This window comes from Macrotis lagotis, chromosome 1, assembly GCF_037893015.1.
Source record: "Macrotis lagotis isolate mMagLag1 chromosome 1, bilby.v1.9.chrom.fasta, whole genome shotgun sequence".
Taxonomy (NCBI): domain Eukaryota; kingdom Metazoa; phylum Chordata; class Mammalia; order Peramelemorphia; family Peramelidae; genus Macrotis; species Macrotis lagotis.
The window spans coordinates 736,173,163-736,199,380 of NC_133658.1; the positions used below are offsets into that span (position 1 = coordinate 736,173,163).

The following is a 26,218-nucleotide window of genomic DNA, read 5'->3' on the forward strand; positions in this document are numbered from 1 at the left end:
ATTCCTTCCAGAGTCACTATCATCCTTTCTCCCAGGCTTAACATCTTGGGGGGTCATCCTAGACTCTTCTCTCTCATCTCTTCCCTTTTATCCAGTCTTTTGCCAAGTGCTTTCTTATATGTCTCCTTCTCTTCTCTGATATTGCCACAACTTGTAGCACAGCCTGGAATAGGACCTCATATATGGAATATTTCAGGTGTCTTGTTTGTTCTCCATGCCTCAAGTCTCACTCAAGAGTACATCCTCCCATTCAGCTATCAAACTGATCTTCCAAAAGCTTTTGCCTGATTATATCAGACCACCTTAATCTTCCCTTGCTCCCAAATCAACAAACTCAGTGACTACCTGTCACCTCTAGAATCACAAATAAAATCCCCTGTCATTCAAAGCCATCTATAGTCTGCCCCCTTCTACCTTTCCAGTCTTCCTACACCTTACTCCTTTCCCATGTGTACTGTCATTCAGTGACATTGGCTTCTTTGTTTCTCACATAAGACCCTCCAACTCTAGACTCCTGAGCATGACTGTTTCCTTTGACTGGAATTCTCTCCCTTTTTATCTCTCTCTCTCTCTCTCTCTCTCTCTCTCTTTCTCTCTCTCTCTCTCTTTCTCTCTCTCTCTCTCTCTCTCTCTCTCCGATTTCCCTTCCTTCATTCAAATCTTAGCTAAAATCCCTTTCCACTGAAAGCCTGTTCCACTCTTCTTAATGCTAATAGTGCCTTCCCCTCTGATATGTCTCTAAGTTGTCCTTTATATATCTTGTTTATGCAAAGGTTTTTTCCCGTGATGCCTCCCCAACATTAGATTGTGAGCTCTTTGAGAGCAGGGACTTTATTTATTTTGGTCTTTCTTTTTATCCCAGAGCTTAGTAGTTTCTGGCACATATAAGTGCATAATTAATTATTATTCACTGACTGCGTTCCAAACACTGTGAAATGCTATTATCCAAGTGAGATAGGTTGTGTCCTCAAGGAACTTAACATTCTAATAGTGGATGAAAGGGAAATGATGGCCAAGGAGGAGTATTTTATTTGGCAAGTCCCAGGAAGTAAATTCATTGGAGGTTAGACCAGATGAGACTGTTTCCAATAGCAATTGCCAGTATTGATTTTTGTTATATTTCTAAAGCTAGAAAGTACTAGTAAATAGGCACTATATCAGGGTGGCTGGCAAGAAGATTGATAGAGTTCAAAGTCAAGGTTTTTTTCCATGAAGACTTTGCCATTCCATTGAGATACCAACTAATAATAATAATAAATCAATTGTGGAAAAGAATTAGAAGCATTTTCAACCATTTCCTCTGTTTATTGTTTTTTGAGAGATTTCATCTAAATACTTTTTCTATACATTCAATATTTTCTATAATTTTTCCTTAAAATATTTGAATTTTTTTTTCTGAACCAGAAAATGATCTAAGAAATACTATATTGAAGAAGTCCATCTAGCATAGTATTTTATCTCTTAAGAGTGTTATTGGGGCAGTTTTTTTAAAAAGATGTTAATTTTAGTTGTCTTGCATAGTGTAATCTTCAGAAATTAGGGATATAACTCAAGTAGTAGAAATTTTGATTTTATGCAAGTGTTAAAATGAAATCATTGTAAAAATTTAAGAATAATCTTTTGTTCTTGTTAGAAACTAAGAAGATATTTAAATTATGATTAATGTAATCCATAAAAGGCCTTATTTTGATCTACCATCTTTACTGGATATCTTTAGAATACTGATTATAAATGTCTGAAATTTAATGGAATTAAATTGTCTTTTATTTCTCCCATATATAGCGTAAAAGAGCAGTGGACCTTAATGTTAAGATCTTGGATTTGAGCAGTGCTTTTATTATGCAAAGCCACTTTCCCAATAAAATTGAAAAGCGCCTCTTGCCTGAGCATATCCTAAATAACTTTGTACATGATGGAGATCATGCACTAGTTAGTAATTTACATGCAGAGTCTTCAGATGATTTGGTATGTATTTTAAAATCACATTTAAATTTTAAAGTTGTTTTAGTCTTGGTTGTCTGTATTGTTTTTAAGATAATTGAGCAGGGCTATAGGAACATTTTAAAAAACTGTTAGTAAGGCTAATAATAGAAATAGTCACTAATTCTTACAAAAACTAATTAAATGAAAATTACTTTCTTCTTGGGAAGCATTTATAATTGATGGTGCTCATAATATTCTCTGAGGTTTACTAAATATAAAGTACCCTTGTTTTACTTCTAATCTAAACTATCCCTAAAATGAATTTTTTTCCAAAGGAGAAAAATACAAAAATAATTTTTGAAGGATGGTCAAACAATATGATAAAGCACTCATTTAGGGGAAAAAATATTTTTTTCTAAAGTAAAATTGAAAGGCTTTTGTAGTGAAAAACATTAGTCTTCATGAAAAGTTAAAAGAAATTAGGGAAAGTGGGACTTTAGAATTAAAAAAAATACAGAAATTTGGTATTTGATGTCTAAGGTGAATCATTCTCAATTAGTTTCCCCACCTCTGCCTTTTTTTCTCTCGCTTAACTTCTAGGATATTTTCTTCCTTAACTTCAGTTTGGAAGCTCAAATCTTTTATGAAATCCTCCCCTCTCCCATCCCCTCCTCTGTCTTTTGTTCTTCTCTGTGAAACTGAACTTTCAAATCAATTTCTGTGACTGTGAACTCTGGACTCTGGACATGAGTCTGTAGCTGTGAGCTCCAGACTGAACCCCGAAACAGAGCAGCTGAGAAAGTGAATTGTCAGTAGGGTGGGGTTGGGGAGCATGACAAGGAGGGTGACTTCTCCTGTATGGAAGAACCCCCTTTTACAGTCTCCTTCAGCAGGGAGGGAGTGAAAAGAGATGAACTTTGCACTGAGATTCCATCTTAACCTCTGAGGAACTGGGCTAGAGATGATGCAGGTATCTTAGAGAAAGCATGGGGTTCAGTAGGAATCTACTTCTTTGCCTTACATCTCCTTGTTCCTTCACACCTAGCCACAGGCACCATCTCTGGCAACTAGTAGAGTAACTGTTACATCTAGAGAGACCATGTAGTTGGAGCTATATCAAACTAAGAGCACAAATACAGACCATGCTCAGAGTTTATATCAGTCAGATTTGAGTACCAGTGTAATAATAGCCCATTCGTATGCCACCAGATTATTATCATAAATAATATTTACTTTGGTATAATCTATTTGTGGCATGTAGTTAAATTGGAATTATAAAGTCAAATGGGAAGCCTAGAGCTTTAAAGTATTAGGTAAATTCATTTTTGATTTTAATATAAGTACTGGAGCCCTGTCTAGGAAATGTTATCATTCTATCTTAAACTTTTTCAAGGCACTAAAACACTTCTATACTTATTTAAAATCCTATTTAGAGGTGAAATTTCTTTTAAAGTTCAGATGAGAAAGTTGTTTTATAGTAGTTTGCTCTTCCTTATTTTCCATTCCTTGAAGATTGTAGCATAACTTGGCTCATTATGCAGTGTGTGACCTCATATACTTGTTAGTCAATTTATACTCCTTTTTGGTAAGGATATGATTATATCTGTCATCAAGTGCAAACATAATATGATGACATTTCTTCTCTTTTTATGTTTAACTAAAACTCTATGTAATGGAGTTGATATTAATTATTCTTTACTCTTTGAATTTAGGCACGAGAAGTGGCTTACAAGGTTTTTCTTTACCCCAATCCTGACCAGCTGAACTGTTTAGATGAATTACTTAGCAGTAGAGATCAACTGGCAAAATTAGTAGGCTATTCCACATTTGCAAATAGAGCTCTTCAAGGAACAATAGCTAAAAGCCCAGGTGAGAAGTATATTCATCTTAAGTTTCTGTGTGTGTGTGTGTGTGTGTATGTGTGTGTGTGTATATAATATGTGTGTGTGTGCGCACGTGTGTGTGTACAATATATGTGTGTGCATGCATGTGCATTTGCACATTTGTATTTCACACTCTAAATAGAAAATTGGTATGTATAAAATTGATTCAGTTACGCATACAAAATTCTGTCCTAATGCCAAAGACAAAGAAACTCAAGGACTTTTTGCTTACTCTTAAATTCCAGCCCTTTTTTCAGTGTCCCATTTATCTTGGATAAAAGATAGCAAAGAGGGAACAATTTAAAATCATATTTTAATATTACCAGGGTATACCTGGCATATTACCAGGGTAAAAAAGGATAAAATCTTTCTGATGGTAACATATTTTTGCCAAGGCAATACACATACAAAACCATTGCAAAAGTTTTTAAATTCATGTTCAATATTAAAGGATTCCTATAAGGGTATTCAATTCAGTTGTATAGAAGTGAAGACTATAATTGCCTATGTTTTGAGTACTTAAGGGCATATCAGATGTTAATCTTGAATTTTCTTGCTTGTCCTATTTATTTGCATGTTGTCCCTTCCACTAGCCTCTAAGTTCCTTGAGGTCTGTTTTTATGGGTTTTTCCCTTTCTTTCTTTTCCTAGTACTTGGCACAATTCTGTAATTGCATATTGATTATTATTTTCCTGTTTAGGTTTTTGCTTTGTTATTCATAGGGAAACCCTATGGTTTTCAAAGAGGTTGTTCACATTGTTGTGCATAAGTCAACTTTTAGCTCCAGGAAGTCATCATTTTCTTTAAAGTTCGCCTGTAGCATATATTAAACATTTCCCTATTGTCAGTGAAATTATAATAATAGCTGACATATATGTAACATCATTTGAGTCCCACAACTAACTTATTAAATATAAACTACATGTCATTATCCTCATTTTGCAAAATGAGGAGGCAAAATAGGACAGAGCATTGACCTTGGATTCAGGAGGAAGGGAGTTTGAATCCAGCCTCAGATACTTGCCACTTATGAGCTGTGTGACCTTGGGTAAGTCACTTAACCCTGATTGCTCTGCATCCAGGGCCATCTCTGGACCCAGCTGGCTCTAGAAGAGAAAGTGAGACTGGTGACTTAGTACAGCATCCCCCTCACTCAAAATCCAATTCATGTCCTTGTCATGGCAACAGTCTCCCTGATATTATGGTCTTTTTTTGAAAATGAAGGACAAACATTAACATTCCTTAAGAATATGAAGTGGAAATAATAATAGATTCAAGTGTATAGATCTGATATATAGAGTACCTGAAGAATTGTGAAAAGAAACTGGCAATATTGTACCAGTGGCAGCAACAAAAAGCATCCCAAAGAAAAAGAAGAGGCTTTAAAAATAGTTGGGGGAAAAAAAAGAAAAAGGGAAACAGAGAGAAAGATATTAACTAATTGAATGCAGAATTCCAGAGAATAGCAAAGATTGATAGAAGGCTATGTTAAATGAGTACTGCCCCCCCCCCAAAAAAAAACAAAAACAGTAGAATGAGAAAAACAAGATCTTATCAGGAAAATTAGAGATCTCCTGGAAAGATTTCATTCAAAAATGGGCATGAAAGAAAAATTGATAGGGTCTTAAAAGTAGAAGAGATCAAAAGAGGTGGCAAGGCTACCTAGGTAACAGAGGTCTTAACATCACTGATTAACATCATTCATCATGTGGTTACTTATCTAGAACCAAACATCTAGGAGAATGAAGTGATGTGGACCTTATGAAGTTTTGCTAATAATAAGGGGGGGGTAGAAGTGATGGAATTCATCTGAACTATTAAAAAATCCTAAAAGATAATTCTGTTAAAACATAAAATATTCAATACATCAGCCATTCATTTTACTATACTGTTATTTTTTGTTCCTGGAGCATCATCTTAATCTGTAGAAATTCATGTTAATATATAACTATGTATAATTGCAATCAGAACTATGTCTATTCTTTTTTTGTTGTTTTCCAGAGATTGTAACACAGTTCCTTGAAAAATTGTCTGAGAAGCTTTTTGAGAGGTTAGTTTTTACTTCACTTTGCAAAGTGCATGTGCTCTTATAAAATATTTAATTTATAACAAAAGAAAAGACTTGAATTATCTCCATGAAGTTCTAGAATTATCATCAAAGCAAATGTGTGGGAGAGCATGATTGCCCTTCTGCAAACTAAAACTTAGAAATGTTCTCAAGTTCATATATATATATATATATATATATAGATAGATAGATAGATAGATAGATAGATATAGATATATATATAGAGATAGATAGATAGATATAGATATATATATATAGAGATAGATATATAGATATAGATATATAATCATGAATTGGCATAAATGTTACTTGGAGTTTTGTTTTTGGTTACTTTGCACAATGTACATAATAGGTGCTCAGAAAATAATTGGCATATGTAAACTTAGTTTTAGTCTATATTCCCTTGTTTGTTTACTGTTTATTTTGTACAGAAGAAGTTCTTTTTATTTGTATTAAATCACAGGATCATAGATTCTAAGCTACAAAGGATAGTATTGCCTAAGCCTTCTTATTCATATAGGCTGAATAGCCACAATCTTTTTAACATTGTGTGCACATATGATACCTACCTTATCCCTTTGATCATGTTAGTTATCCTTTATGGGACTCTAATAAGTCTCTCATATCCTTTCTTTGGGTATATTATGGTTTTGTCAAGGAGAAAGATAATGTTTTTGGTTTTATTTTTAATGATATTCAGCATTTTACTTTCCTTTTTTGGTGAGAGCAATACCTTAAATCAAGTTCTTTGTGACTTCTAAGTCCCTGTAGTGAATTATGAGAGTTTAGAGCCTCTTATCTTAAAATTTATATAATTTTTCCTGAAATAGTAATATTACCTTATTGTATTAATTTTGCTTTCCTTTAAAAACTTTTTCATTACCAATCAAGTATTTTTCTTACAATCACTGCCTTTTTAATAGACATTTTGCAATTTTTAGTTACATTTAAGAGAATCATTTATAATTTTTATGGGACTTAGAAATCCAAAAAATATTGAAAATTCTTAACCATTGCACATTTAGGATTCTTTTGGTGACTGAATAGGAAAAAATCATGGCTTAATTTCTAAATTTTTGTCATAGCATTTGAATTTCACCAGTTAAAATTTATTTTTAAAATGTCCTTGATCTCTTGGCCTTTTTTAGGTAGAGCAAAAAAGAATACTATAAAGATGACTTATCAGTGGTTTCATATTTCTGTAGTTCTTATTTTAACCTTTGTACTTTAATACAGGATTTTTAGGGAATGAGGAATAGCAGAGAATGGGAAAGAATTTGCATGGATATTTTAATTTGTAATGAGTTCAGTTTTGGGAGTATTTGAAAGAAATTGCTACAGGGTAGTTTTCTTGGTCAAACAGTTATTTAAATCTTATCCAAGAAATTACTAATGATAGAACTGCTTTACAGAACTATAAAAGATTTTGAGATGATGAAAGAAATGAAAATGAAACTAAATCCTCAAAATTCGGTAAGTTTTTTTTACAATTGTATTATTATAAGTTAGTCATCATATTACAATTTATTACAATTATTGACGAGAATGGAAAGTGCCAATCAGCATATGTGATCTGATAGGATTTGTGTTTGGTAATTATTAAAGTTCCTAAAGTAATATGACCTAGGTGCCCCTATCTGTAGTATTTACAAAATCTATTTTTATTCTTGTCTTTTATTTTTATATATTTTTATAAAATATATTTATGGTTTTTATTTTTGCAGCTTTTACAAAATTTTGTTTTGTTCTTTATTTTTTAAATTAATTTTTATTAAAGATATTATTTGAGTTTTACAATTTTCCCCCCAGTCTTACTTCCCTCCCCCCACTTCCCCCACGGAAAGTAATTTGTCAGTTTTTACTTTGTTTCCATGTTGTACCTTGATCCAAATTGGATGTGATGAGAGAGAAATCATATCCTTAGAGATCAGACAATAAGATATCTGTGTTTTTCCAAATTTCATGGGATAGTCCTTGAACTTTGTTCAAACTCCACAGCTCCTTATCTGGATACAGATGGCACTCTGCTTTGCAGGCAGCCCAAAATTGCTTCCGATTGTTGCACTGATGGAATGAGCAAGTCCTTCAAGGTTGAACATCACTCCCATGTTGCTGTTAGGGTATACAGTGTTTTTCTGGTTCTGCTCATCTTGTTCAGCATCAGTTCATGCAAATCCCTCCAGGCTTCCCTGAAATTCCATCCCTCCTGGTTTCTAATAGAATAATAGTGTTCCATGACATACATATACCACAGTTTGCTAAGCCATTCCCCAGTTCAAGGACATTTACTTGATTTCCAATTCTTTGCCACCACAAACAGGGCTGCTATAAATATTTTTGTACAAGTAATGTTTTTACCCTTTATCATCATCTCTTCAGGATATAGACCCAGTAGTGGTATTGCTGGGTCAAAGGGTATGCACATTTTTGTTGCCCTTTGGGCATAGTTCCAAATAGCTCTCCAGAAGGGTTGGATGAATTCACAGCTCCACCAACAGTGTAATAGTGTCCCAGATTTCCCACAACCCTTCCAACAGTGATCATCATCCTTTCTGGTCATATTGGCCAATCTGAGAGGTGTATTCTTTATTTTTTTTGTAAAATACTTGTAAGTGAGTCTATATAAGCCATGAATTTGCTTTGGTAGATTAGCTTCCATATATTTTCCTCCTTGTGGAATTGGAATTACACAGAAATCTTGCTCTTGGGAATGGGACATGCATTCAGTTCAAAGGTTACCTATCCAGTAATGGGTTTTTTCCTTTTGAAAACTTTTCACCTTAGTTCACTCAGAAAATGAATATATTCAAACACATTTATTTGCCCCTGTAAGTCACTATTTGTAAGAGATGTATAGCTTCTTCTGAATTTTTTTCTCAAATAGGTACTTCCAGTACCTGAAACTAATGATCTGTTTCAAGTCTGTCCCCTGGTAGACCTGCCTGAGTTTTCTTCAAACAGGGAGGAATATGAATTACATGAGTGTTATTGAGATAAAACCATGATGTCCCTTTTTCCACATTCTGATTCCATTGTATCTATAACACTTTGAGGAAAATTGAATTACTTTTAAATATATTTTTTCTTTAGCTATTTAAAAAGATTGATAAGAATGACAATGATATTAAAATGAATAGATTGAGTTTCAGTATTATCCCCTTTATCAGTTTCCTAAGTTTAATCAGGTAATCAATTGAGAAACATTTATAAAGAGTGTTTTAAATGACAGCAACACAAATACAAAATTAACCTGTTCCTAAGTAATCAAAGGGCTAACTGGGAACTTACAAAATGATTGCAAGGGAAGTTCTGGTTGGGAGGTATTACTTCCTGGCAGGGGGAGGTGGGGGGAGGATTGGGCAAGGTTTCCTGGAAGAGAAGTTGCTCTAGCAGAGTTTTGAATGAATCAAAGGATTCCAGGAGGCAAAAATAAAATGGAAGCACCCTTCAGGCAAAAGCAGGGGTTGCAGGAGAGAAACAGTAAGGAGCAAGGTGAGGATTACAATTTAAGTTTTCAAATATAGATTGGGGGCAAATACTGAGAGGCTTTAAGATCTAAACAGATAAAGTTAGAATTAGTCGCAGAGATGATAGCGAGGTTTGGAATTGATGAGTAGGGGGAATGACATGATTAGACTTGTATTATCTATGAATATCTCTGGCATCTTTGTGGGTGATGGATGGAAGTGTAGAGGCAGGCACAACCAAATTAGAGTGTATGCACCAGGATGGTTGATGTGTGAATAATGAGAAGACCAAGTGTAGGTGAAAAATATTGTAATGTAAAAATGACAAGATTTAATTATTGCTGGTATTTATCTGACACTTTGAAGCTTGGAAAGCTTCAAATATTGCCTACTTACAAATATTACCTAATTTTTAATCTTCACAATAACTGAAAAATGGGTACTATTATTATCCCCATTTTACAGATAAGGAAAGTGAGGCAGAAGTCAAGTCCTTTGCCCAGAGTTGTGCAGATAAATATGGGCCTGAGGTCTTCTGAGTCTACTGCACACTATGACCTAAGTCATATTTGGCAATTGATTGAATATATGGGATAAAAGATAATGCCAAGAATGCAAACTTAGGTAATTGAATGCTCTTACCTTTAATAGAAGTAGAGATGCTAAGAAGTGGGGGTTCTCTCCTAAGTTTAGGGAAAAGGTAATGAGTTAAGTTATTGAAGATACAAATGATAAAGGTATTGATTTTCCCACAATATTGAAAAGTTGAATTCTTCTATTGTAGACATTGATGCCTTGGGATCATCCTTATTACAGTGGTGCCATTCGTGCAGAGCGGTAAGTTTAGAAATTATAGCAAATCGTGTAATGGAATGAATACCACTTATTGTTCAGTCATTATCTCTCTAGCAGAGCAAAGTTGTTTGACATGGTGATTTGATCTTTCATTGTTTTATGACGAAAATATTTTATATACCTTAAAACACAACATAAATGTGAGTTATTGTAATTTATTGACATGTCTCAAGGTTCTACAATAGAAATTGATATTTTATGTTATCTGTCAGGACAGATGATGTTTATATTTTCCTCCACATCCTCCACATGGGGTGTTCTCAGTGTTTCTGTAGGTCCCTTGACAATCTGTAAATAGGCTTATTATCATTTGATCTACCTAGGGGTTATCTTCCACTCTTACTACATGACCTCTCATACATGTCTCTGATGTTGTCTTTTAAGCTACCTCATTGGTGCAGGCCTTTTTGGTAATATCCCAGTTTATTCCTGTCTACCATACTCCTCTCTGTTATCCTTTTTTGCATGATCCACACTTGTTCTATCACTTCCTGCTATATGGTCTCACTAGAATTGAATTGGTGTTTTAAAAAAAAAAGGCTTCAAAAATGAAATATTTTGGGACAGCTAGGTGGTGCAGTAGATAGAGCACCGGCCCTGGAGTCAGGAGTATCTGGGTTCAAATCCAGCCTCAGAGACACTTAATAATTACCTAACTGTGTGACCTTGGGCAAGCCACTTACCCCCATTGCCTTGCAAAGAACTTTAAAAAAAAAAAAGAAATATTTTTAGCTTTTATGCCAGACAGCACAAGACTTATCTTCCTTTGTTTCCAGGAGATACTTGGCATCATTTATTTATTTGTTTGTTTGTTTATTAAAGAAAGATTTTATTTATTTTGAGTTTTACAATTTTTTCCCTATTTTTGCTTCTCTCCCCCCACCCCCACCCCCACAGAAGGCATTCTGCCAGTGTTTACATTAGTTCCTTGTTATATATTGATCTCAGTTGAATGTGATGACAGAGAAATCATATCCTTAAGGAAGAAAAATAAAGTATGAGATGGTAAAATTACATAATATAATGCTTTTTTTTTTCTAATTTGACAGTAATGGTCTTTGGTCTTCGTTCAACGTACATACTTCTTTCTCTGGATACAGATTGTATTCTCCACTGCAGATTGCTCAAAATTGTCCCTGGTTGTTGCACTGATGGAATGAGCAAGTCCATCAGGGTTGATCATCACCCACATGTTGCAGTTAGGGTATACAATGTTTTTCTGGTTCTGCTTATCTTGCTCAGCATCAGTTCATGCAAATCTTTACAGGCTTCCCTGAATTCCCATCCCTCCTGATTTCTAATAGAAAAATAGTGTTCTGTGACATACATATGCCACAGTTTGTTAAGCCATTCCCCAATTGAATGACATTCACGTAATTTCCAATTTTTTGCCACCACAAACAGGGCTGCTATAAATATTTTTGTATAAGTGATGTTTTTACTCTTTTTTTATTATCTTTTCAGGGTATAGACCCAGTATTGGTATTGTTGGGTCAAAAGGTATGCACATTTTTGTTGCCCTTGGGCATATTCCCAAATTTCTCTCCAGAAATGTTGGTTGAGTTCACAGCTCCACCCACAATGTATTAGTGTCCCAGATTTCCCACATCCCTTTCAATATTGACCATTGTCCTTTTTGGTCATATTGGCCAGTCTGAGAGATGTGAGGTGGTATCTCAGAGATGATTTAATTTGCATTTCTCTAATAAGTAATGATTTGGAGCAATTTTTCATATGACTATGGATTGTTTTGATTTCCTCAGTTGTAAATTGCCTTTGCATATACTTTGACCATTTGTCAATTGGGGAATGGCTTGGTTTTTTTTGAAAATTTGACTCAGTTCTCTGTTTATTTTAGAAATGAGTCCTTTTTCAGAAATACTAGTTGCAAAAATTGTTTCCCAATTTACTACATTTCTTTTGATCTTGTTACAGTGGCTTTGTCAGTGCAAAAGCTTTTTAATTTAATGTACCCAAAATTATCTAGTTTGTTTTGAATGGTGTTCTCCATCTCTTCCTTGGTCATAAACTGTTTCCCTTTCCATAGATCTGACAGGTAAACTACTTGATTTTCTAAGTTTGCTTATAATATTGTTTTTTATGTCTAAATCCTGTATCCATTTGGATCTTATCTTGGTATAGGGTGTGAGGTGTTGGTCTAATCTAAGTTTCTTCCATACTAACTTCCAATTTTCCCAAACAGTTTTTATTGAAGAGAGAGTTTTTATAGCAATAGCTGGATTCTTTGAGTATCAAACAGCAAATTACCATAATCATTTCCTGCTATTGCACCTAGTCTATTCCACTGATCCATGACTCTATTTCTTAGCCAATACCAGACAGTTTTGAAGACCGATGATTTATATTATAATTTTAGATCTGGTATGGCTAAGCCACCTTTTTTTTGCACTGTTTTTCATTGAATCCCTGGAAATTCCTGACTTCTTATTTCTCCATATAAATTTACTTACAACTTTTTCTAACTCATTAAAGTAATTTTTTGGAATTTTGATTGGTAGGGTGCTAAACAAGTAGTTTAGTTTTGGTAGAATTGTCATTTTTATTATATTAGCTCAACCTATCCATGAACAGGTGATGTTTGCCCAGGTATTTAAATCTGATTTTATTTGCATGATACGAGTTTTGTAATTGTTTTCAAAAAGCTTTTGAGTCTGCCTTGTCAGGTAGACTCCCAGGTATTTTATTTTTGTCTGAGGTTACTTTTGAATGGGATTTCTCTTTCTACTTCTTTCTGCTGTATCTTGCTAGTCATATATAGAAATGTTCAGGATTTATCACAGTTTATTTTTGATCCTGCTACTTTGCTAAATTTGCTAATTATTTCTAGTAGTTTTTAGATGACTTTTTGGGATTCTCTAGGTATACCATCATGTCATCTGCAAAGAGGGAGAGTTTTGTCTCCTCCTTCCCTATTCTAATTCCTTCAATTTCTTTTTCTTATTGCTGAGGCTAAAATTTCTAATACAATATATATATATTTTTTAGGGTTTGGTTTTTTTTTTTTTTGCAAGGCAGTGGGGTTAAGTGGCTTGCCCAAGGCCCACAGCTAGGAAATTATTAAGTGGCTGAGGCAGGATTTGAACTCAGGTACTCCTGACTCCAGGGCCAGTGCTCTATTCACTGTGCCACCTAGCCGCTCCTTTTTCTAATAGAATATTGAATAGTAGTGGTGATAATGGGCATCCTTGTTTTATTCCTGATTTTATTGGGAATGCCTCAAGCCTATCCCCATTGCATATAATGCTTGTTGATGGTTTTAGATAGATACTGCTTATTATTCTAAGGAACAAACCATTTATTCCTACACTCTAGTGTTTTTAGTAGGAATGAGTGCTATATTTTGTCAAAAACTTTTTCAGTATCTATTGATATGATCATATGATTAGATATGTTAATTGATATAATTAATTATACTAACAGTTTTCCTAATATTGAACCAACCCTGCATTCCTGGGATAAATCCTACTTGATCTAGTTATAACTTGATAACTTGTAATCATTGTGCTAAGATTTTATTTTAAAATTTTGCATCCATATTCATCAGGGAGATAGGTCTATAATTTTCTTCGTTTTAACTCTTCCTGGTTTAGGTATCATCACCATATTGGTGTCATAGAAAGAGTTCGGCAGAGTTCCATCTTCACCTATTTTTCCAAAGAGTTTATATAGAATTGGAACCAATTGTTCTTTAAATGTTTGATAGAATTCACTTGTGAATCCATTTGGCCCTGGAGATTTTTTTCTTATGAAGTTCAATAATGGCTTCTTGAATTTCTTTTTCTGACATAGGGTTATTTAGGTTTTTTAATTTCCTCTTCATTTAATCTGGGCAACTCATATTTTTGTATATATTTGTCCATTTCACTTAGATTGTCAAATTTATTGGCATAGAGTTGGGCAAAATGATTCTGAATTATTACTTTAATTTATTCCTCATTGGTGGTGAGTTTACCTTTTTCATTTATGATACTAGCAGTTTGGTTTTATTTATTAATTAGTTCAATGGTTTTCTTGCTTTTGATTTTATTAATTTCTCCTTTAGTTTTTAGAATTTCTAATTTGGTATTTAATTGGGGATTTTTAATTTGTTCTTTCTCTAATTTTTTTAGTTAAATATTTGGTCCAACGTGTTAATTTTCTCTTGAGTTTCTTTTCCCAATTTTTAAACTCCTTCCTGATTTCTTCAAGGAAGTCTTTCTGGGTTGGAGACCAGTTCATATTCTTAGCAGTGCTAGATCTCTCTGGGTTAGGATCTGTCTCTTCTAAGTATTTCTCCATGGGTCCCCCTTTTCTCTGATCTTTTTTTCATCTTGTGTTGGGGGGGGTGGGGAGCTGGCTCTCAGAGGTTTGCTTTTGAGGATCCTAGAGGCTTTCTTCACTTGGTTTAGTAATTCCAAGAGCCAGCCAGTAGGGGGTGCTGGTTGCTTTCTCTGGAGTGAGGTCCTCAGCAGCAGGGTGTGAGTTGATCTTGAAAAATGGCCTGGGCCCTGAGGGGGTGGGGGTGGGGGCATTGCTTATTGTTTGTTCTAGGCAAAGGACTCCTGAAAGTATGGAGCTCAGGTCTCTGGCCCAGCTGGTTGTTCTCCAGGCTTGCTCTGAGACTCTGTGCTGGAACTCACCCTCCCGTAGCTCTTCCTCCCCTGGCCAAAGACTCTACTAAAGCTGGATCTTGCACCTGCCACTCACCAAAGTCTCCATGGCTGAGGCCGACCCTCTGGCCTCCCCCAGCTGCCATCCCCAGCACTGATCCTCTGCTCTCATCTCCCAGTTCACCCATGGTCCCCTGAGTTAGACCTTCTTGGTGGGTGTTCTCCTAGCTTCTCTTTCTGGATTTTGTTGATCTAGTTTCTATTAAGAGCTTTCTCATGTTATTTCTGAGGGGAAAGAGAGAGCACCTATCAGTGTCTGTCTTCTCTCTGCCATCTTGGCCGGAAGTGCAAAGGAAACTCTTCACGTGGCATCATTTAAAGTGCTATAAAATTTTCCAGAGGCAATCCAGACAGTTTTCTTCCTACCCAATTTTGAACTCAGTTTTTCATTATTTATTTTCATTGCCTATCCAAGATAAATATTTTAGTGAAGTAGATAATGCAGTATTTGGGTATTTCTGTCTCCCAATTCTGGGTATAGCCTTTCATTGTCTTTCTTCAAACCCAATCCTCCCACAACCTCTCCAACATTGATCATTTTCCCTTTTTGTCATCTTAGCCAATTTGATTGATAGGTATGATACTTCTGAATTGTTTTAATTTGCATTTCTCTAATCAATAATGATTTTTCATGATTTTATAGTTTTAATTTATTCATTTGAAAACTGTTTATTCATATCCTTTAACCATTTATCACTTGGGGAATGACTTGTAACTTTATAAATTTGATGTATTTCTTTATATTTTAGAAATGAGACTTTTATCAGAACTCCTGGTTGTGAAGATTGTTTTCCATCTTTCTGCTTTCCTTCTAATTTTGGCAGCATTGATTTTATTAGTGCAAAAACTTTTTTTAATATAGTCAAAATCATTCATTTCTCAGTTTATAATGTACTCACTATTTCTTGTTTGGATATAAATTTGACCCTTTTCCAAAGAGTTGAAAGACTATTTCCTTTTGATCTCTTTATTTATGATGTCACCCTTTATGTCTAAATCCTGTATCTAGTTTGACCTTATTTTGATATAGGGTTTGAGATGTGGGTCTGTGCCTAGTTTTTGCCATACTAATTTACAGTGTTCCCAACAATTTTTATCAGTTAATGAGTTCTTATCCCAAAAGCTAATATCTTTGAGTCTGTCAAACAATAGATTACTGTGATCATTTACTACTGTTTCTTCTGAATTTATCCTAATCCATTGATCTATTACTTTATTTTTTAACCAATACCAGGCAATTTTGATGACTGCTGCTTTATAGTATAGTTTTAGATCTAGTAGAGCTAGGCTACCTTCCTTTACATTTTTTTTCTAATCAGTTTCCTTGCTGTTCTTGCCCTTTTGTTGCTCCAGGTGAATTTTGTTCCTATTTTTAATCTAACTCAGTAAAATAGTTATTTGATAGCTTTATTGGTGTGCTCTAAAGAAGCAATTTAATTTGGGTAGAATAGTCATTTTTATATTAGCTCAACCTAACCATGAGCATTTGACATTTTTCCAATTATTTAAATCTGACTTTATTTGGGAGAAGAGTGCTTTATAATTGTGCTCAGATAAGATTCCCAGGTATTTAGTGTTGTCTACAGTTCTTTTATTTAGTTTTTTTTTTTTTTGCAAGACAATGGGGTTAAGTGACTTGCCCAATTACAGCTAGGTAACTATTAAATTAGTGAGACTGGATTTGAACTCAGGTACTCCTGACTCCAGGACTGGTGCTCTATTCACTGCACCACCTAGCTGCCCCCATCTACAATTATTTTAAATGGAATTTCTCTTTCTATCTCTTGTTCATGGACTTTGTTGTTCATATATATGGAAATGCTGATGATTTGGGGGGGTTTATTTCATATCCTGACACTTTGCTGGATTTATTAATTGTTTCAAAGAATTTTTTAGATGATTTTCTTGGGTTCTCTAGTTCTATCATTGTATCATCTTCAAAAAGTGAAAGTTGCTTCCTCATTGCCATTTCTGATTCCTTTAATTTCTTTTTCTTCTCTTATTGCAACTGCCAGCATTTCTAATATTATACTGAATAGTGATGGTGATAATGGGCATCCTTTTCACCCCTCATTTTATTGGACCTGCTCAGATTTTATTCCCATTAAGTAAAATATTTGTTGATGGTTTTAGTTACATACTACTTGTTATTTTAAGGAAAATTCCATTAATTCCTAAACTTTCTAGTATTTTTAATAGGAATGTATGTTGTATTTTATTAAAGGCTTTTTCAGTATCTATTGAGATAATCATATTATTTCTATTGGTTTTGCTACAGATACATTTAATAATATTGAGTGTTTTCCTAAAATGTCCATCTTTTTCCCTGGAAGAGAAGGCTCAGCTTTGCGGGATAGTGGATTCTTGACTGCATTCCAAGCTCCCTTGCTCTTTGGAATATCTCGTTTTCAGGTCCTTCCATCCCTTAATGTTGATGCAGCCAGGTCCTGTGTGATCCTTACTGTGGCTCCTTGATATTTAAATTGTTTCTTTCTGGCTGCTTGCAGGATTTTCTCTTTTATCTGATAGTTCTGGAATTTGGCCACAACATTCCTTGGTGTTTTCATTTTAGGATCTTTTTCTGGAGGGGATCGATGTATTCTTTCAATAACTACTTTGCCCTCTGGTTCCATGATATGAGGGCAATTTTCCATCACTGCATCCTATAATATTAAGTCCTGGCTTTTTTTTCTCTTCAGTGTGTTAAAGAAGTCCAATAATTTTCAGGTTGCCCCTTCTTGACCTATTCTTGAGGGTCAGTGGTTTTGCTGATGAGGTATTTTGCATTTTCTTCTATTTTTTTTCTATTTTTTTTTTATTTTGTTTGACAGGCTCTTGCTGTCTCATGAAGTCATTAGTTTCTGTAGACTCCATTCTTTTTTTTAGGTAGGAATTTTCTTCATTAACCTTTTGTAATTCCTTTTCCAGTTGGCCAGTTCTACTTTTGAAAGAGCTTTCCATTTGACCAATTGATGTTTTGAGAGAATTATTTTCTTTTTTGCATTTGCCTAATTGAAGATCTGAGAGATTTATTCTCAATTTGTTTTCTTGTTGCAAGGTATTGATCTTCTCTAGAGTTTCTTTTGCCAATTTTCCAATTGATTTTTAAACTCCTTCCTTATTTCTTGAAGGGAATCTTTCTATACTGGAGACCAGATCATATTCTCCTCAGAGGTTCTTGGTCTCTCTGAGTTAGAGCCTTTTCCTTCCAAGAATTTTTCTATGGATCCACCTTTCTGCTGACCCTTCTTCATTTTGCTAAGACCTTGAGTTGGGGAGGGGCTGGTTCACAGGAGTTTGGTGTTGGGATGGCTAGAGGCTTTACTCACTGAGTGTAATTTCTCTGGCTGGCCAGTAGGAGGTCCTGGTTGCTTTCTCTGACTTGTCTGTTACCTTGATTGAGGCCTTGTCCCTTAGCTTGAAGGGAGGGGTTGAAGCTATTGAATCCTTTTGCCTTCAATCAAAGGTGGTATTTACCCTGTGGTGAGGTCATTCCTCTCCCTATTGTCAGCTGGGCTGGTTCTTCTGCTCACACACCTGTGCCTGAGGCAGAAGTAGTCTGCAATTGTTTGCCCTGGGAAGGGGCCTCAGCTGCAAAGTTGCTTTGGACTCAGAGTTCCTCAGACCCAAGGAACCCAGGGTTGGTGTCCTCAGCTCTCCTGCACCAGAACTCTCCCCCCAGCCCTGTCAGCAAACTCCAGAGGGTCAGCGCCAACACTACTGGCTCTGCTCCCTAGTTGACTCAAGCCCCTGCCATCTAGCCCCACCACTGATCCAGCAGGTCTGTCTCTCGGGCCCTCAGACTCCCCTGCTCCAATTCAGCTACTAACTTGGCTGATTCGGGGCTGATCCTCCCTCTGCGCCCGGACTCACCCAAAGCTGCAGAAGACAAATCCTGAGGTAGATGTTCTTTGTCCAGGCTTTTCTTCTCTGGGTTTTGTGGGTTAGAGGTTTGTTTCATATGATAGATGGGGAAAGATCAGGAGACTTTAGAACTGTGCCTGTCTTCTCTCTGCCATCTTGGCCGGAAGTCTAAGTTAGATTTTTAAACCCAAGTGGGAATGTATTTTATTCCCTCCTGGGCTAAAATCTGTTGAATAGAATTCAGTCAGCATTCACATTCTCCATTCTTTCCCTCTGATATTAATCAGGTTTCAGTCACAATTTGATTATTTGATAGCTTGATAAGCGCCTACTGTTACCAAGCTATCAACATAGATTGTTTACTTGATTGCTTGATAAGCAGCACTGCCTCAAATTGCATCAAATTATAATTATAATTGTAATCATTTACTTTATCCCCCCTTTTCAAGTATCTTTCAAGTACACACAGTTCTCCTCAGGAGCCAAAGTATCATCCAAACCATATGATTTCTTGAAGTATTTGTGCCCCTCCCCCAGGCCTATTTCCTTTCACACTTCAGTTCTCCCCCCCCCCCCCCCCCCCACTTAACACCTTGTTAAGTGAAGCACAGGTTAAGTCAAGCTAGATCTAATTAACTGTAAGAATCTTAAAGATCTCTTAGTCCTGGGAGGCTCTGGAGGTCTCAACTGAGAACTTTACAAATGTCACTTGCAGAGATGTTGACTCAGTTGATGATGCCCTCATTAGACAAGGTGCTAAGCACAATAGAATTAAAGTGGGTTTGGGGTGGCTAGGTGGCTTAGTGGATAAAGCACCGGCCTTGGAGTCAGGAGTACCTGGGTTCAAATCCGGTCTGAGACACTTAATAATTGCCTAGCTGTGTGACCTTGGGCAAGCCACTTAACCCCATTTGCCTTGAAAAAACCTAAAAAAAAAAAAGAATTAAAGTGGGTCAAAGGATAATGAGACACTTAAGTTTAAAGTTTACACCCCTGCTTTTCTTCAGGGCTTTTTTCCTCAAACATAGTGATGTCATTGTGGACCTCTTCAATTGAAAGATAAGACCTAATTATACCCATATCCTACAGATTCATTTTCTTTAATTATATTCTACTCTCTAATTATCCTAAGAGAAGTAATGTTCTAAAGAATTAGAAGTGCTATATCTTCCCTTCTAGGATTGTATATACAATTTGAGTCTTGACCAAGACTTGTTTTTGTTTTTTCCTTCCCCCTTTCCTTTACCTTTTTTTATGCAACTCTTGTATATTTGGCAATTGAATTCTCTGTTCATTTCTGGTCTGGTCATTTCAAATTCTGGAAGTCCTTTATTTCATTGAACATCCATCTTTTTCCCTGATAGTATATGCTGAATTTTGCAGGATAGTGCATTCTGAATTATAATTCCAGGTCTTTTGCTCTCCAAAATATGCTATTCCAGGTCTTCTGATCCTTCAGTGTTGAGACAGATAGGTCCTGTGTGAGTGATTCTGTTTCCTTTATATTTGAATTGTTTTCTTTTTGCTTCTTGGAATATTCTTTCCTTTATTTGAGAGTTCTGGAATTTGGTTTTTACTGCCCTTGGAGTTTTTATCCTGGGGTCTCTTTCTGGTGAGGTTCTGTGTATTCTTTCAGTGGTTATATTGTTATCTTTTTCTAAGAGATTTGGACAGTTTTTCCTCATAGTTTCCTGCATGATTTTTCCAGGTTCTTTTCTTGATTCAGGCTTTCTGGTAGTCAGATGATTCGTATATTATCTTTTCTAGATTAATTTTCCAAGTTCCTAAAAGGTTTCCCCTAAAAGGTAATTTACATTTTCTTCAATTTTTACAGCCTTTTTATTTTGTTTGAAGGATTCTTGTAGCCTTATAGATTCATTGGTTTTTATTTGTTCAATTCAAGTTTTTAGGATTTTATTTTCTTTATCTTCTGTGTTTCCTTTTCTAGTTGATTTCTTTGGTCAATTTTTATAAATTTTCTTGCATGACTCATTTCTTTTTTCCATTTTTCTTCTCTCTTTTTTTTTGGTTTTTAAATGTTTTTTTAAGGTCTTATTTGAACTTTTGTATTTGAGTCCAATTTATAGACTCTTGATATTTTTCACTGCTTTCTTCAGACATTGCATTGCTGTCATCTTTGTAAAGTAGTTTTCTATATTGAGTGCTCTTTTAGCCTTTTTTGTTCAACTTTGCTGTTTTAGCTCTGCTCCTGGGGTACAGGGAGTATAGATTCTGTTTTGTTTTGTTTTGTTTTTTGCTTGGTCTGGTGTCTGATCCCTTTTTTGTTGGCCAAGATGTTATTTATGCAGTCCAGCCTTGCCTTTGTAGAGGTTTTTTTTTTTCTTTCCTCCTTTATGTCCAGATTTCTGACTTAATAGTGGTTTGTTTCCAACCCAGTCCTGTCTTTTACTCTGGTGTTGTCAGGGTTCAGACTTTGTTTGGGCCTGGAGTCTGCCCTGCTGGCTTGCTATCTAGCTGCCAGGACCTCTGTTATTGTTCAGCTGTCAGGACCTGGATTGTACTGTTGCTAAAAGCCCTCTGCTGATTTTCTTGCTCTCCTGCCTCTTTGGACTTCCACTTTCTCCCCAAAGAGACAGACCTTCACTGAAAATCCTCCATGATGTGTACAGTTGAAAACTTTGAATCTCCTTTTTCTCTTTTTGGGATCTGTAGTTTGAATGTCAGAGTAGAGGCTTCATTTAGGGAAAAGCTCCAGGAGCATAGTAGGTTCACACTGCCATTCTGCCCCAGAAATCCTCAACAGTTACTTTAAATGGAATTTCTCTTTCTATCTCTTGCTCTTGGGCTTTGTTGTTCATATGTAGAAATGCTGATTATTTATGTGGGCTTATTTTATATCCTGCTACTTTGCTTAATTTGTTAATTGTTTCAAGGAATTTTTTAGATGATTTTCTAGGGTTCTCTTTGTATACCATCATATCATCTCCAAAGAGTGAAAGCTTTGCTTCCTCATTGCCAGTTCTGATTCCTTCAATTTCTTTTTCTTCTCTTATTGCTAAAGCTAACATTTCTAACACTATTGAATAGTAGTGGTGATAATGGGCATCCTTGTTGTACCCCCTGATCTTATTGGAAATGCTCTGAATTTATCCCCATTACATATGGGTTTAGGTTTAGGAAAGTGTCTAGTGTTTTTTAACAGGAATGGATGTATTTTATCAAAGGCTTTTTCAGCATCTATTGAGATAATCATATGATTTGTCTTGGTTTTGCTATTGATCTGTTCAGTTACATTGATTGTTTTCCTAATATTGAACCATCCTTGCTTAATGGTATAAATCATACCTGATCATGGTGTATTTTCCTAGTAATAATAACTTTCTGTAATCTCGTTGCTAAAGTTTTATTCAAGATTTTTCATCAGTGTTCATTAGGGAAATTATTCTATAAATTTTTTGTCTGTTTTGCTTCTTCCTGATTTAGGTATCAGCACCATAATTGGTGCCTTAAAAGGAATTTGGCAGAACTCTTTCTCCTATTTGTTAAAGTAGTTTATGTAGGAAATTTTTAGGGAATTTACTGATTTCTTCAATTTCTTTTTCTGAAATAGGGTTAAGGATGTTATTTCCTCTTCTGATAATCTTGGCAGTTTGTATTTTTGTAAATATTCATCCATTTCATTCAGCTTTTCCAAATTATTGATATACAGTTTGGCAAAGTAGCTCCGAACTCTGATTTCCTCCTTGTTGGTGGTTAGTTCACCCTTTTCATTTTTGTGCCATGAGCTTAAGCGACTTTCCCAGGGTCACACAGCTAATTAATTGTCAGGTCCTCCTGACTCTGGGCTGAGCCTATCCTTTTCATTTTTGATGGTAATTTGGTTATCTTTTTTTTTTAAATCAGATTAACCAAAGGTAGCTCTATTTCATTGGCCTTTTCATAAAACCAACCCTTAGTTTTATTTATTAGATCAATGGTTTCTTGTTTTCAATTTTCTTATCTCTCCCTTGATTTTCAGAATTCCTAATTTGATATTTAATTTGTTCTTTTTCTAGATTTTTTAAGTGCATACCCAATTCATTGATCTCTTTATTCATATAATCATTTAGAGATAAAAAGTTGACCTTCAAGACTGCGTTGGCTGATATCCCATAAATTTTGATATAATGTCTATCATAATTTTCTTGGATATAATTGTTGTTTTTATGAGTTTTTTGTTTTACCCACTCATTTAAAATTAAGTTATTCAGTTTCCATTTAGTTTTTGGTTTATCTTTTCTTGACCCATGGTCTGAGAAGTATGCATTTATTATTTTTCCTTTTCTACATGTGATTATAAGGTTTTAATGCCCTAGTACATAGGCAGTTTTGATGTAGGTATCATGTACTGTTGAGAAAAAAGGTATATTATTTTTTATCCTCATTTTCTACACAGGTCTATCATATCTAAGTTTTCTAAGATTTCCTTCACCATCTTAACTTCTTGTTTATTTTGTGGTTAGAGTTATCTAGTTCTAGAAAAGGGAGGTTGAAGTCCCCATCACTAAAGTTTTGCTGTCTGTCTTTTTGTAATTCACTCAACTTTTCCTCTAGGAATTTGTATCCTAACCACTAGGTTCACATGTTTACCTATGGTGCCTTTTAAGAAGATGTAGTTTCCTTCCTTTTCCCTTTTAATGTGATTTGTTTTTGCTTTTACTTTATCTGAGATCAAGGATTGCTACCCCTGATTTATTTAACTTCAACTGAAGCATAATATATTTTGATCCATCCTTTTACTTTTACCCTGTGTGTATCTCTATTTTTGTTTCTTGTAAACAACATATTGTAGGATTCCAGTTTTTAATCTATTTTGTTATCTGCTTCTGTTTTATTGGGGCAATTCATTCCATTCACATTTACAATTAAGATTACTAATTCTGCATTTCCCTCAATGCTCTTTCCTCATTTATATTTTATTTATATTTTTCTCTTTCTTTTCTTCTTCCTTCTCACCAAAGTTTTATTCCCTTTCCCCTTTTACTTTTCTTTTAAATTTTAACTTTTTTATTTTCATTCATACTGTCTCCTTCCCTTTTCTCAGTCTCTTCTTCCCTTATCTCCCCCCCCCCCCCTTCCCTGTAGAGTAGGATAGATTTTTAAACTGAGTGGAAATGTTATCTTATTCCCTTTCTGGGCCAGATCTATTGATTAGAATTTACTCACCCTCCCTTCTTTCCCTTTAAAATTATAAATCTTTGTGCCACTCAAGTACTATTAATTAGGTATCATCAATCACAGCTTGATTAATTGATTGCTTCATAAGCTCAAAGTGTAATCAAAATGCCATCACAGATTGATTGATTACTTCATAGTTTGGTAAGCAGCCTTGTCTCAGTCACTAAATTACCCTCCCGTCTAATGTCTCATTAAAAGTACACTTTTCTAGAGTCTTGAATTGCATCAAGTTAAAATCATTTTTTACCTTACTCCATTTTCAAGTACCTCCAAGGACACACAATTCTCATGAACCAAAGGATTATCCAAAGCCATATTATTTCATGAATTATTTGAACCCCTCCCCCCCAGACCTATTTCCTCTCACACTTTACCCCTCCTCCTCACCCAGGGTACTTAACCCCTTGTTAAGTGAAGCAAAACTTAAGTCCAACTCTGATTTAATTAACCATAAGAATCTCAAAGTGCTCTAGTTTGGAAGATCTCACTTAAAAACTTTACAATTGAATATAAGTTATGGGAGACACTGACTCAGGACTGCCCAGTTTATGATGCCCTCATCAGAAAAGGTGCTAAGCTTTGTTAGCACAGAAGAATTAAAGTAAAACAGAGGAAACTGAGACTCTTAAACTTAATTTTAGAGTAAATACCCCTGCTTTTCATCAGGGCTTTTTGTCTCAAACATAGTGTATGAGTTTGACTGTATTTCCTTTGTATCTAAATTACTTCCTTTTTGCTGCTTGCAATATTTTCTCCTTTGAGAGTTCTGGAATTTGCCTATAACAACTCTTGGAATTTTTATCCTGGATTCTCTTTCTGGAGGGGTGCTGAATATTTTCTTTCTTTCTTTCTTTCTTTCTTTCTTTCTTTCTTTCTTTCTTTCTTTCTTTCTTTCTTTCTTCTTTCTTTCTTTCTCCTTTCTTCTTCTCTCTCTCTTTCTCTCTCTCTCTCTCTCTCTCTCTCCTCTCTCTCTCTCTCTTCTCCTCTCTCTCTCTCTCTCTCTCCTCTCTCCTCTCTCTCTCTCTCTCTCTCTCTCTCTCTCTCTCTCTCTCGGAAAGATTTTATTTATTTTGTGTTTTATAATTTTTCCCCTAATCTTGCTTCTCTTCCCTCACCCCCCCCCCCCCCCCCCACAGAAGGTAGTCTGTTGGTCTTTACTATGTATTCTTTCAATGGCTATATTGCCTTCTTGTTCCAGCAAATTTGGACAGTTTAACCTGATAATTTCGTGCATGATGTTTCCCAGGTTCTTTTTTTGATCTAGGTTTTCTGGTAGTTTTATGATTTGTAAATTCTTTCTTCTGGATCTGTTTTTCCAGGTCATTTGTTTTTCCTAAAAGGTTCTTTATGTCTTCTTCAATTTTTACAGCCTTTTTATTTTGTTTGATTGAATCTTGTGGTCTTATATATTTATTGATTTCCATTGGTTCAGTTCTAATTGTTAGGGTTTTATTTTCTTCAGTTAACTTTTGTGTTCCTTTTCTAGTTGGTTATTTTTACTTTTTTTTTTAGATTTTTTTTTTTTTGTAAGGCAATGGGGTTAAATGGCTTGCCCAAGGCCACACAGCTAGGTAATTATTAAGTGTCTGAGACTGGATTTGAATTCAGGTACTCCTGACTCCAGGGCCTATCACTATGCCACCTAGCCACCCCAGTTATTTTTACTTTTAACAGAGTTGATTCTTTGGGCAATTTTTCATAATTTTCCTGCATGACTTATTTCTTTTTTCCATTTTTCTTCTCTCTTCTTTGGTTTTTAAATTCTATTTTAAACTCTTCTACAAGCTTTTGGATTTGAATCCAGTTCATATACTCTTTTGAAACTTTTCCTGTGAGTAATTTTTAATTGGATTCTTTTTCTGAGATGGCATTGTTGTCAACTTTACCTGCAAAGTAGTTTTCTATAGTGAATTCTCTTTTAGCTTTTTTGCTCATCTTTATTGTTTGAGCTCTGCTTCTGGGGTATAGGGAGTATAGATCCAAGCTTTTTATACTGGGGCTTGGGTCTGAACCCTGTCTTGTTGTTGGCCAAGATGATGCCTATGCAATCCAGGTCTTGCCTTTGCAGAGGTTTATTTCCTCCTTTGTGACCAGGTTCCAACTCTGTAATCCTGTCTTTTATCATGGTGTTTTCAGGGTTCAGACTTTGTTTTGGGTTGGAAACCCTCCCTCTAGCTTGCTATCTAGCTCCTGGAACCTATGCTGTTGTCAAGCTGTCAGGATCTGGACTGCACTGTGGCTAAAAGACTTCCATTGGCTTTCCTGCTCTCCTGCCTCCTGGATTTTACTTCCCCTTTTCCCTCAAAGAGA

At 35.3% G+C, this 26,218-nt stretch overlaps 1 protein-coding gene across 2 annotated transcripts in view; it reads left to right on the plus strand.

The window, feature by feature from the left end:
- MIPEP (mitochondrial intermediate peptidase) overlaps positions 1 to 26,218 on the plus strand; it is a 196,654-nt gene that overhangs the window by 21,282 nt on the left and 149,154 nt on the right. For both annotated transcript variants that reach the window (XM_074216207.1, XM_074216206.1), the window contains exons 6-10: positions 1,783 to 1,965; positions 3,636 to 3,792; positions 5,808 to 5,856; positions 7,287 to 7,347; positions 10,126 to 10,178. In XM_074216207.1, coding sequence (XP_074072308.1) covers positions 1,783 to 1,965; positions 3,636 to 3,792; positions 5,808 to 5,856; positions 7,287 to 7,347; positions 10,126 to 10,178 — 503 coding nt within the window. The remainder of the gene's footprint in view (positions 1 to 1,782; positions 1,966 to 3,635; positions 3,793 to 5,807; positions 5,857 to 7,286; positions 7,348 to 10,125; positions 10,179 to 26,218) is intronic.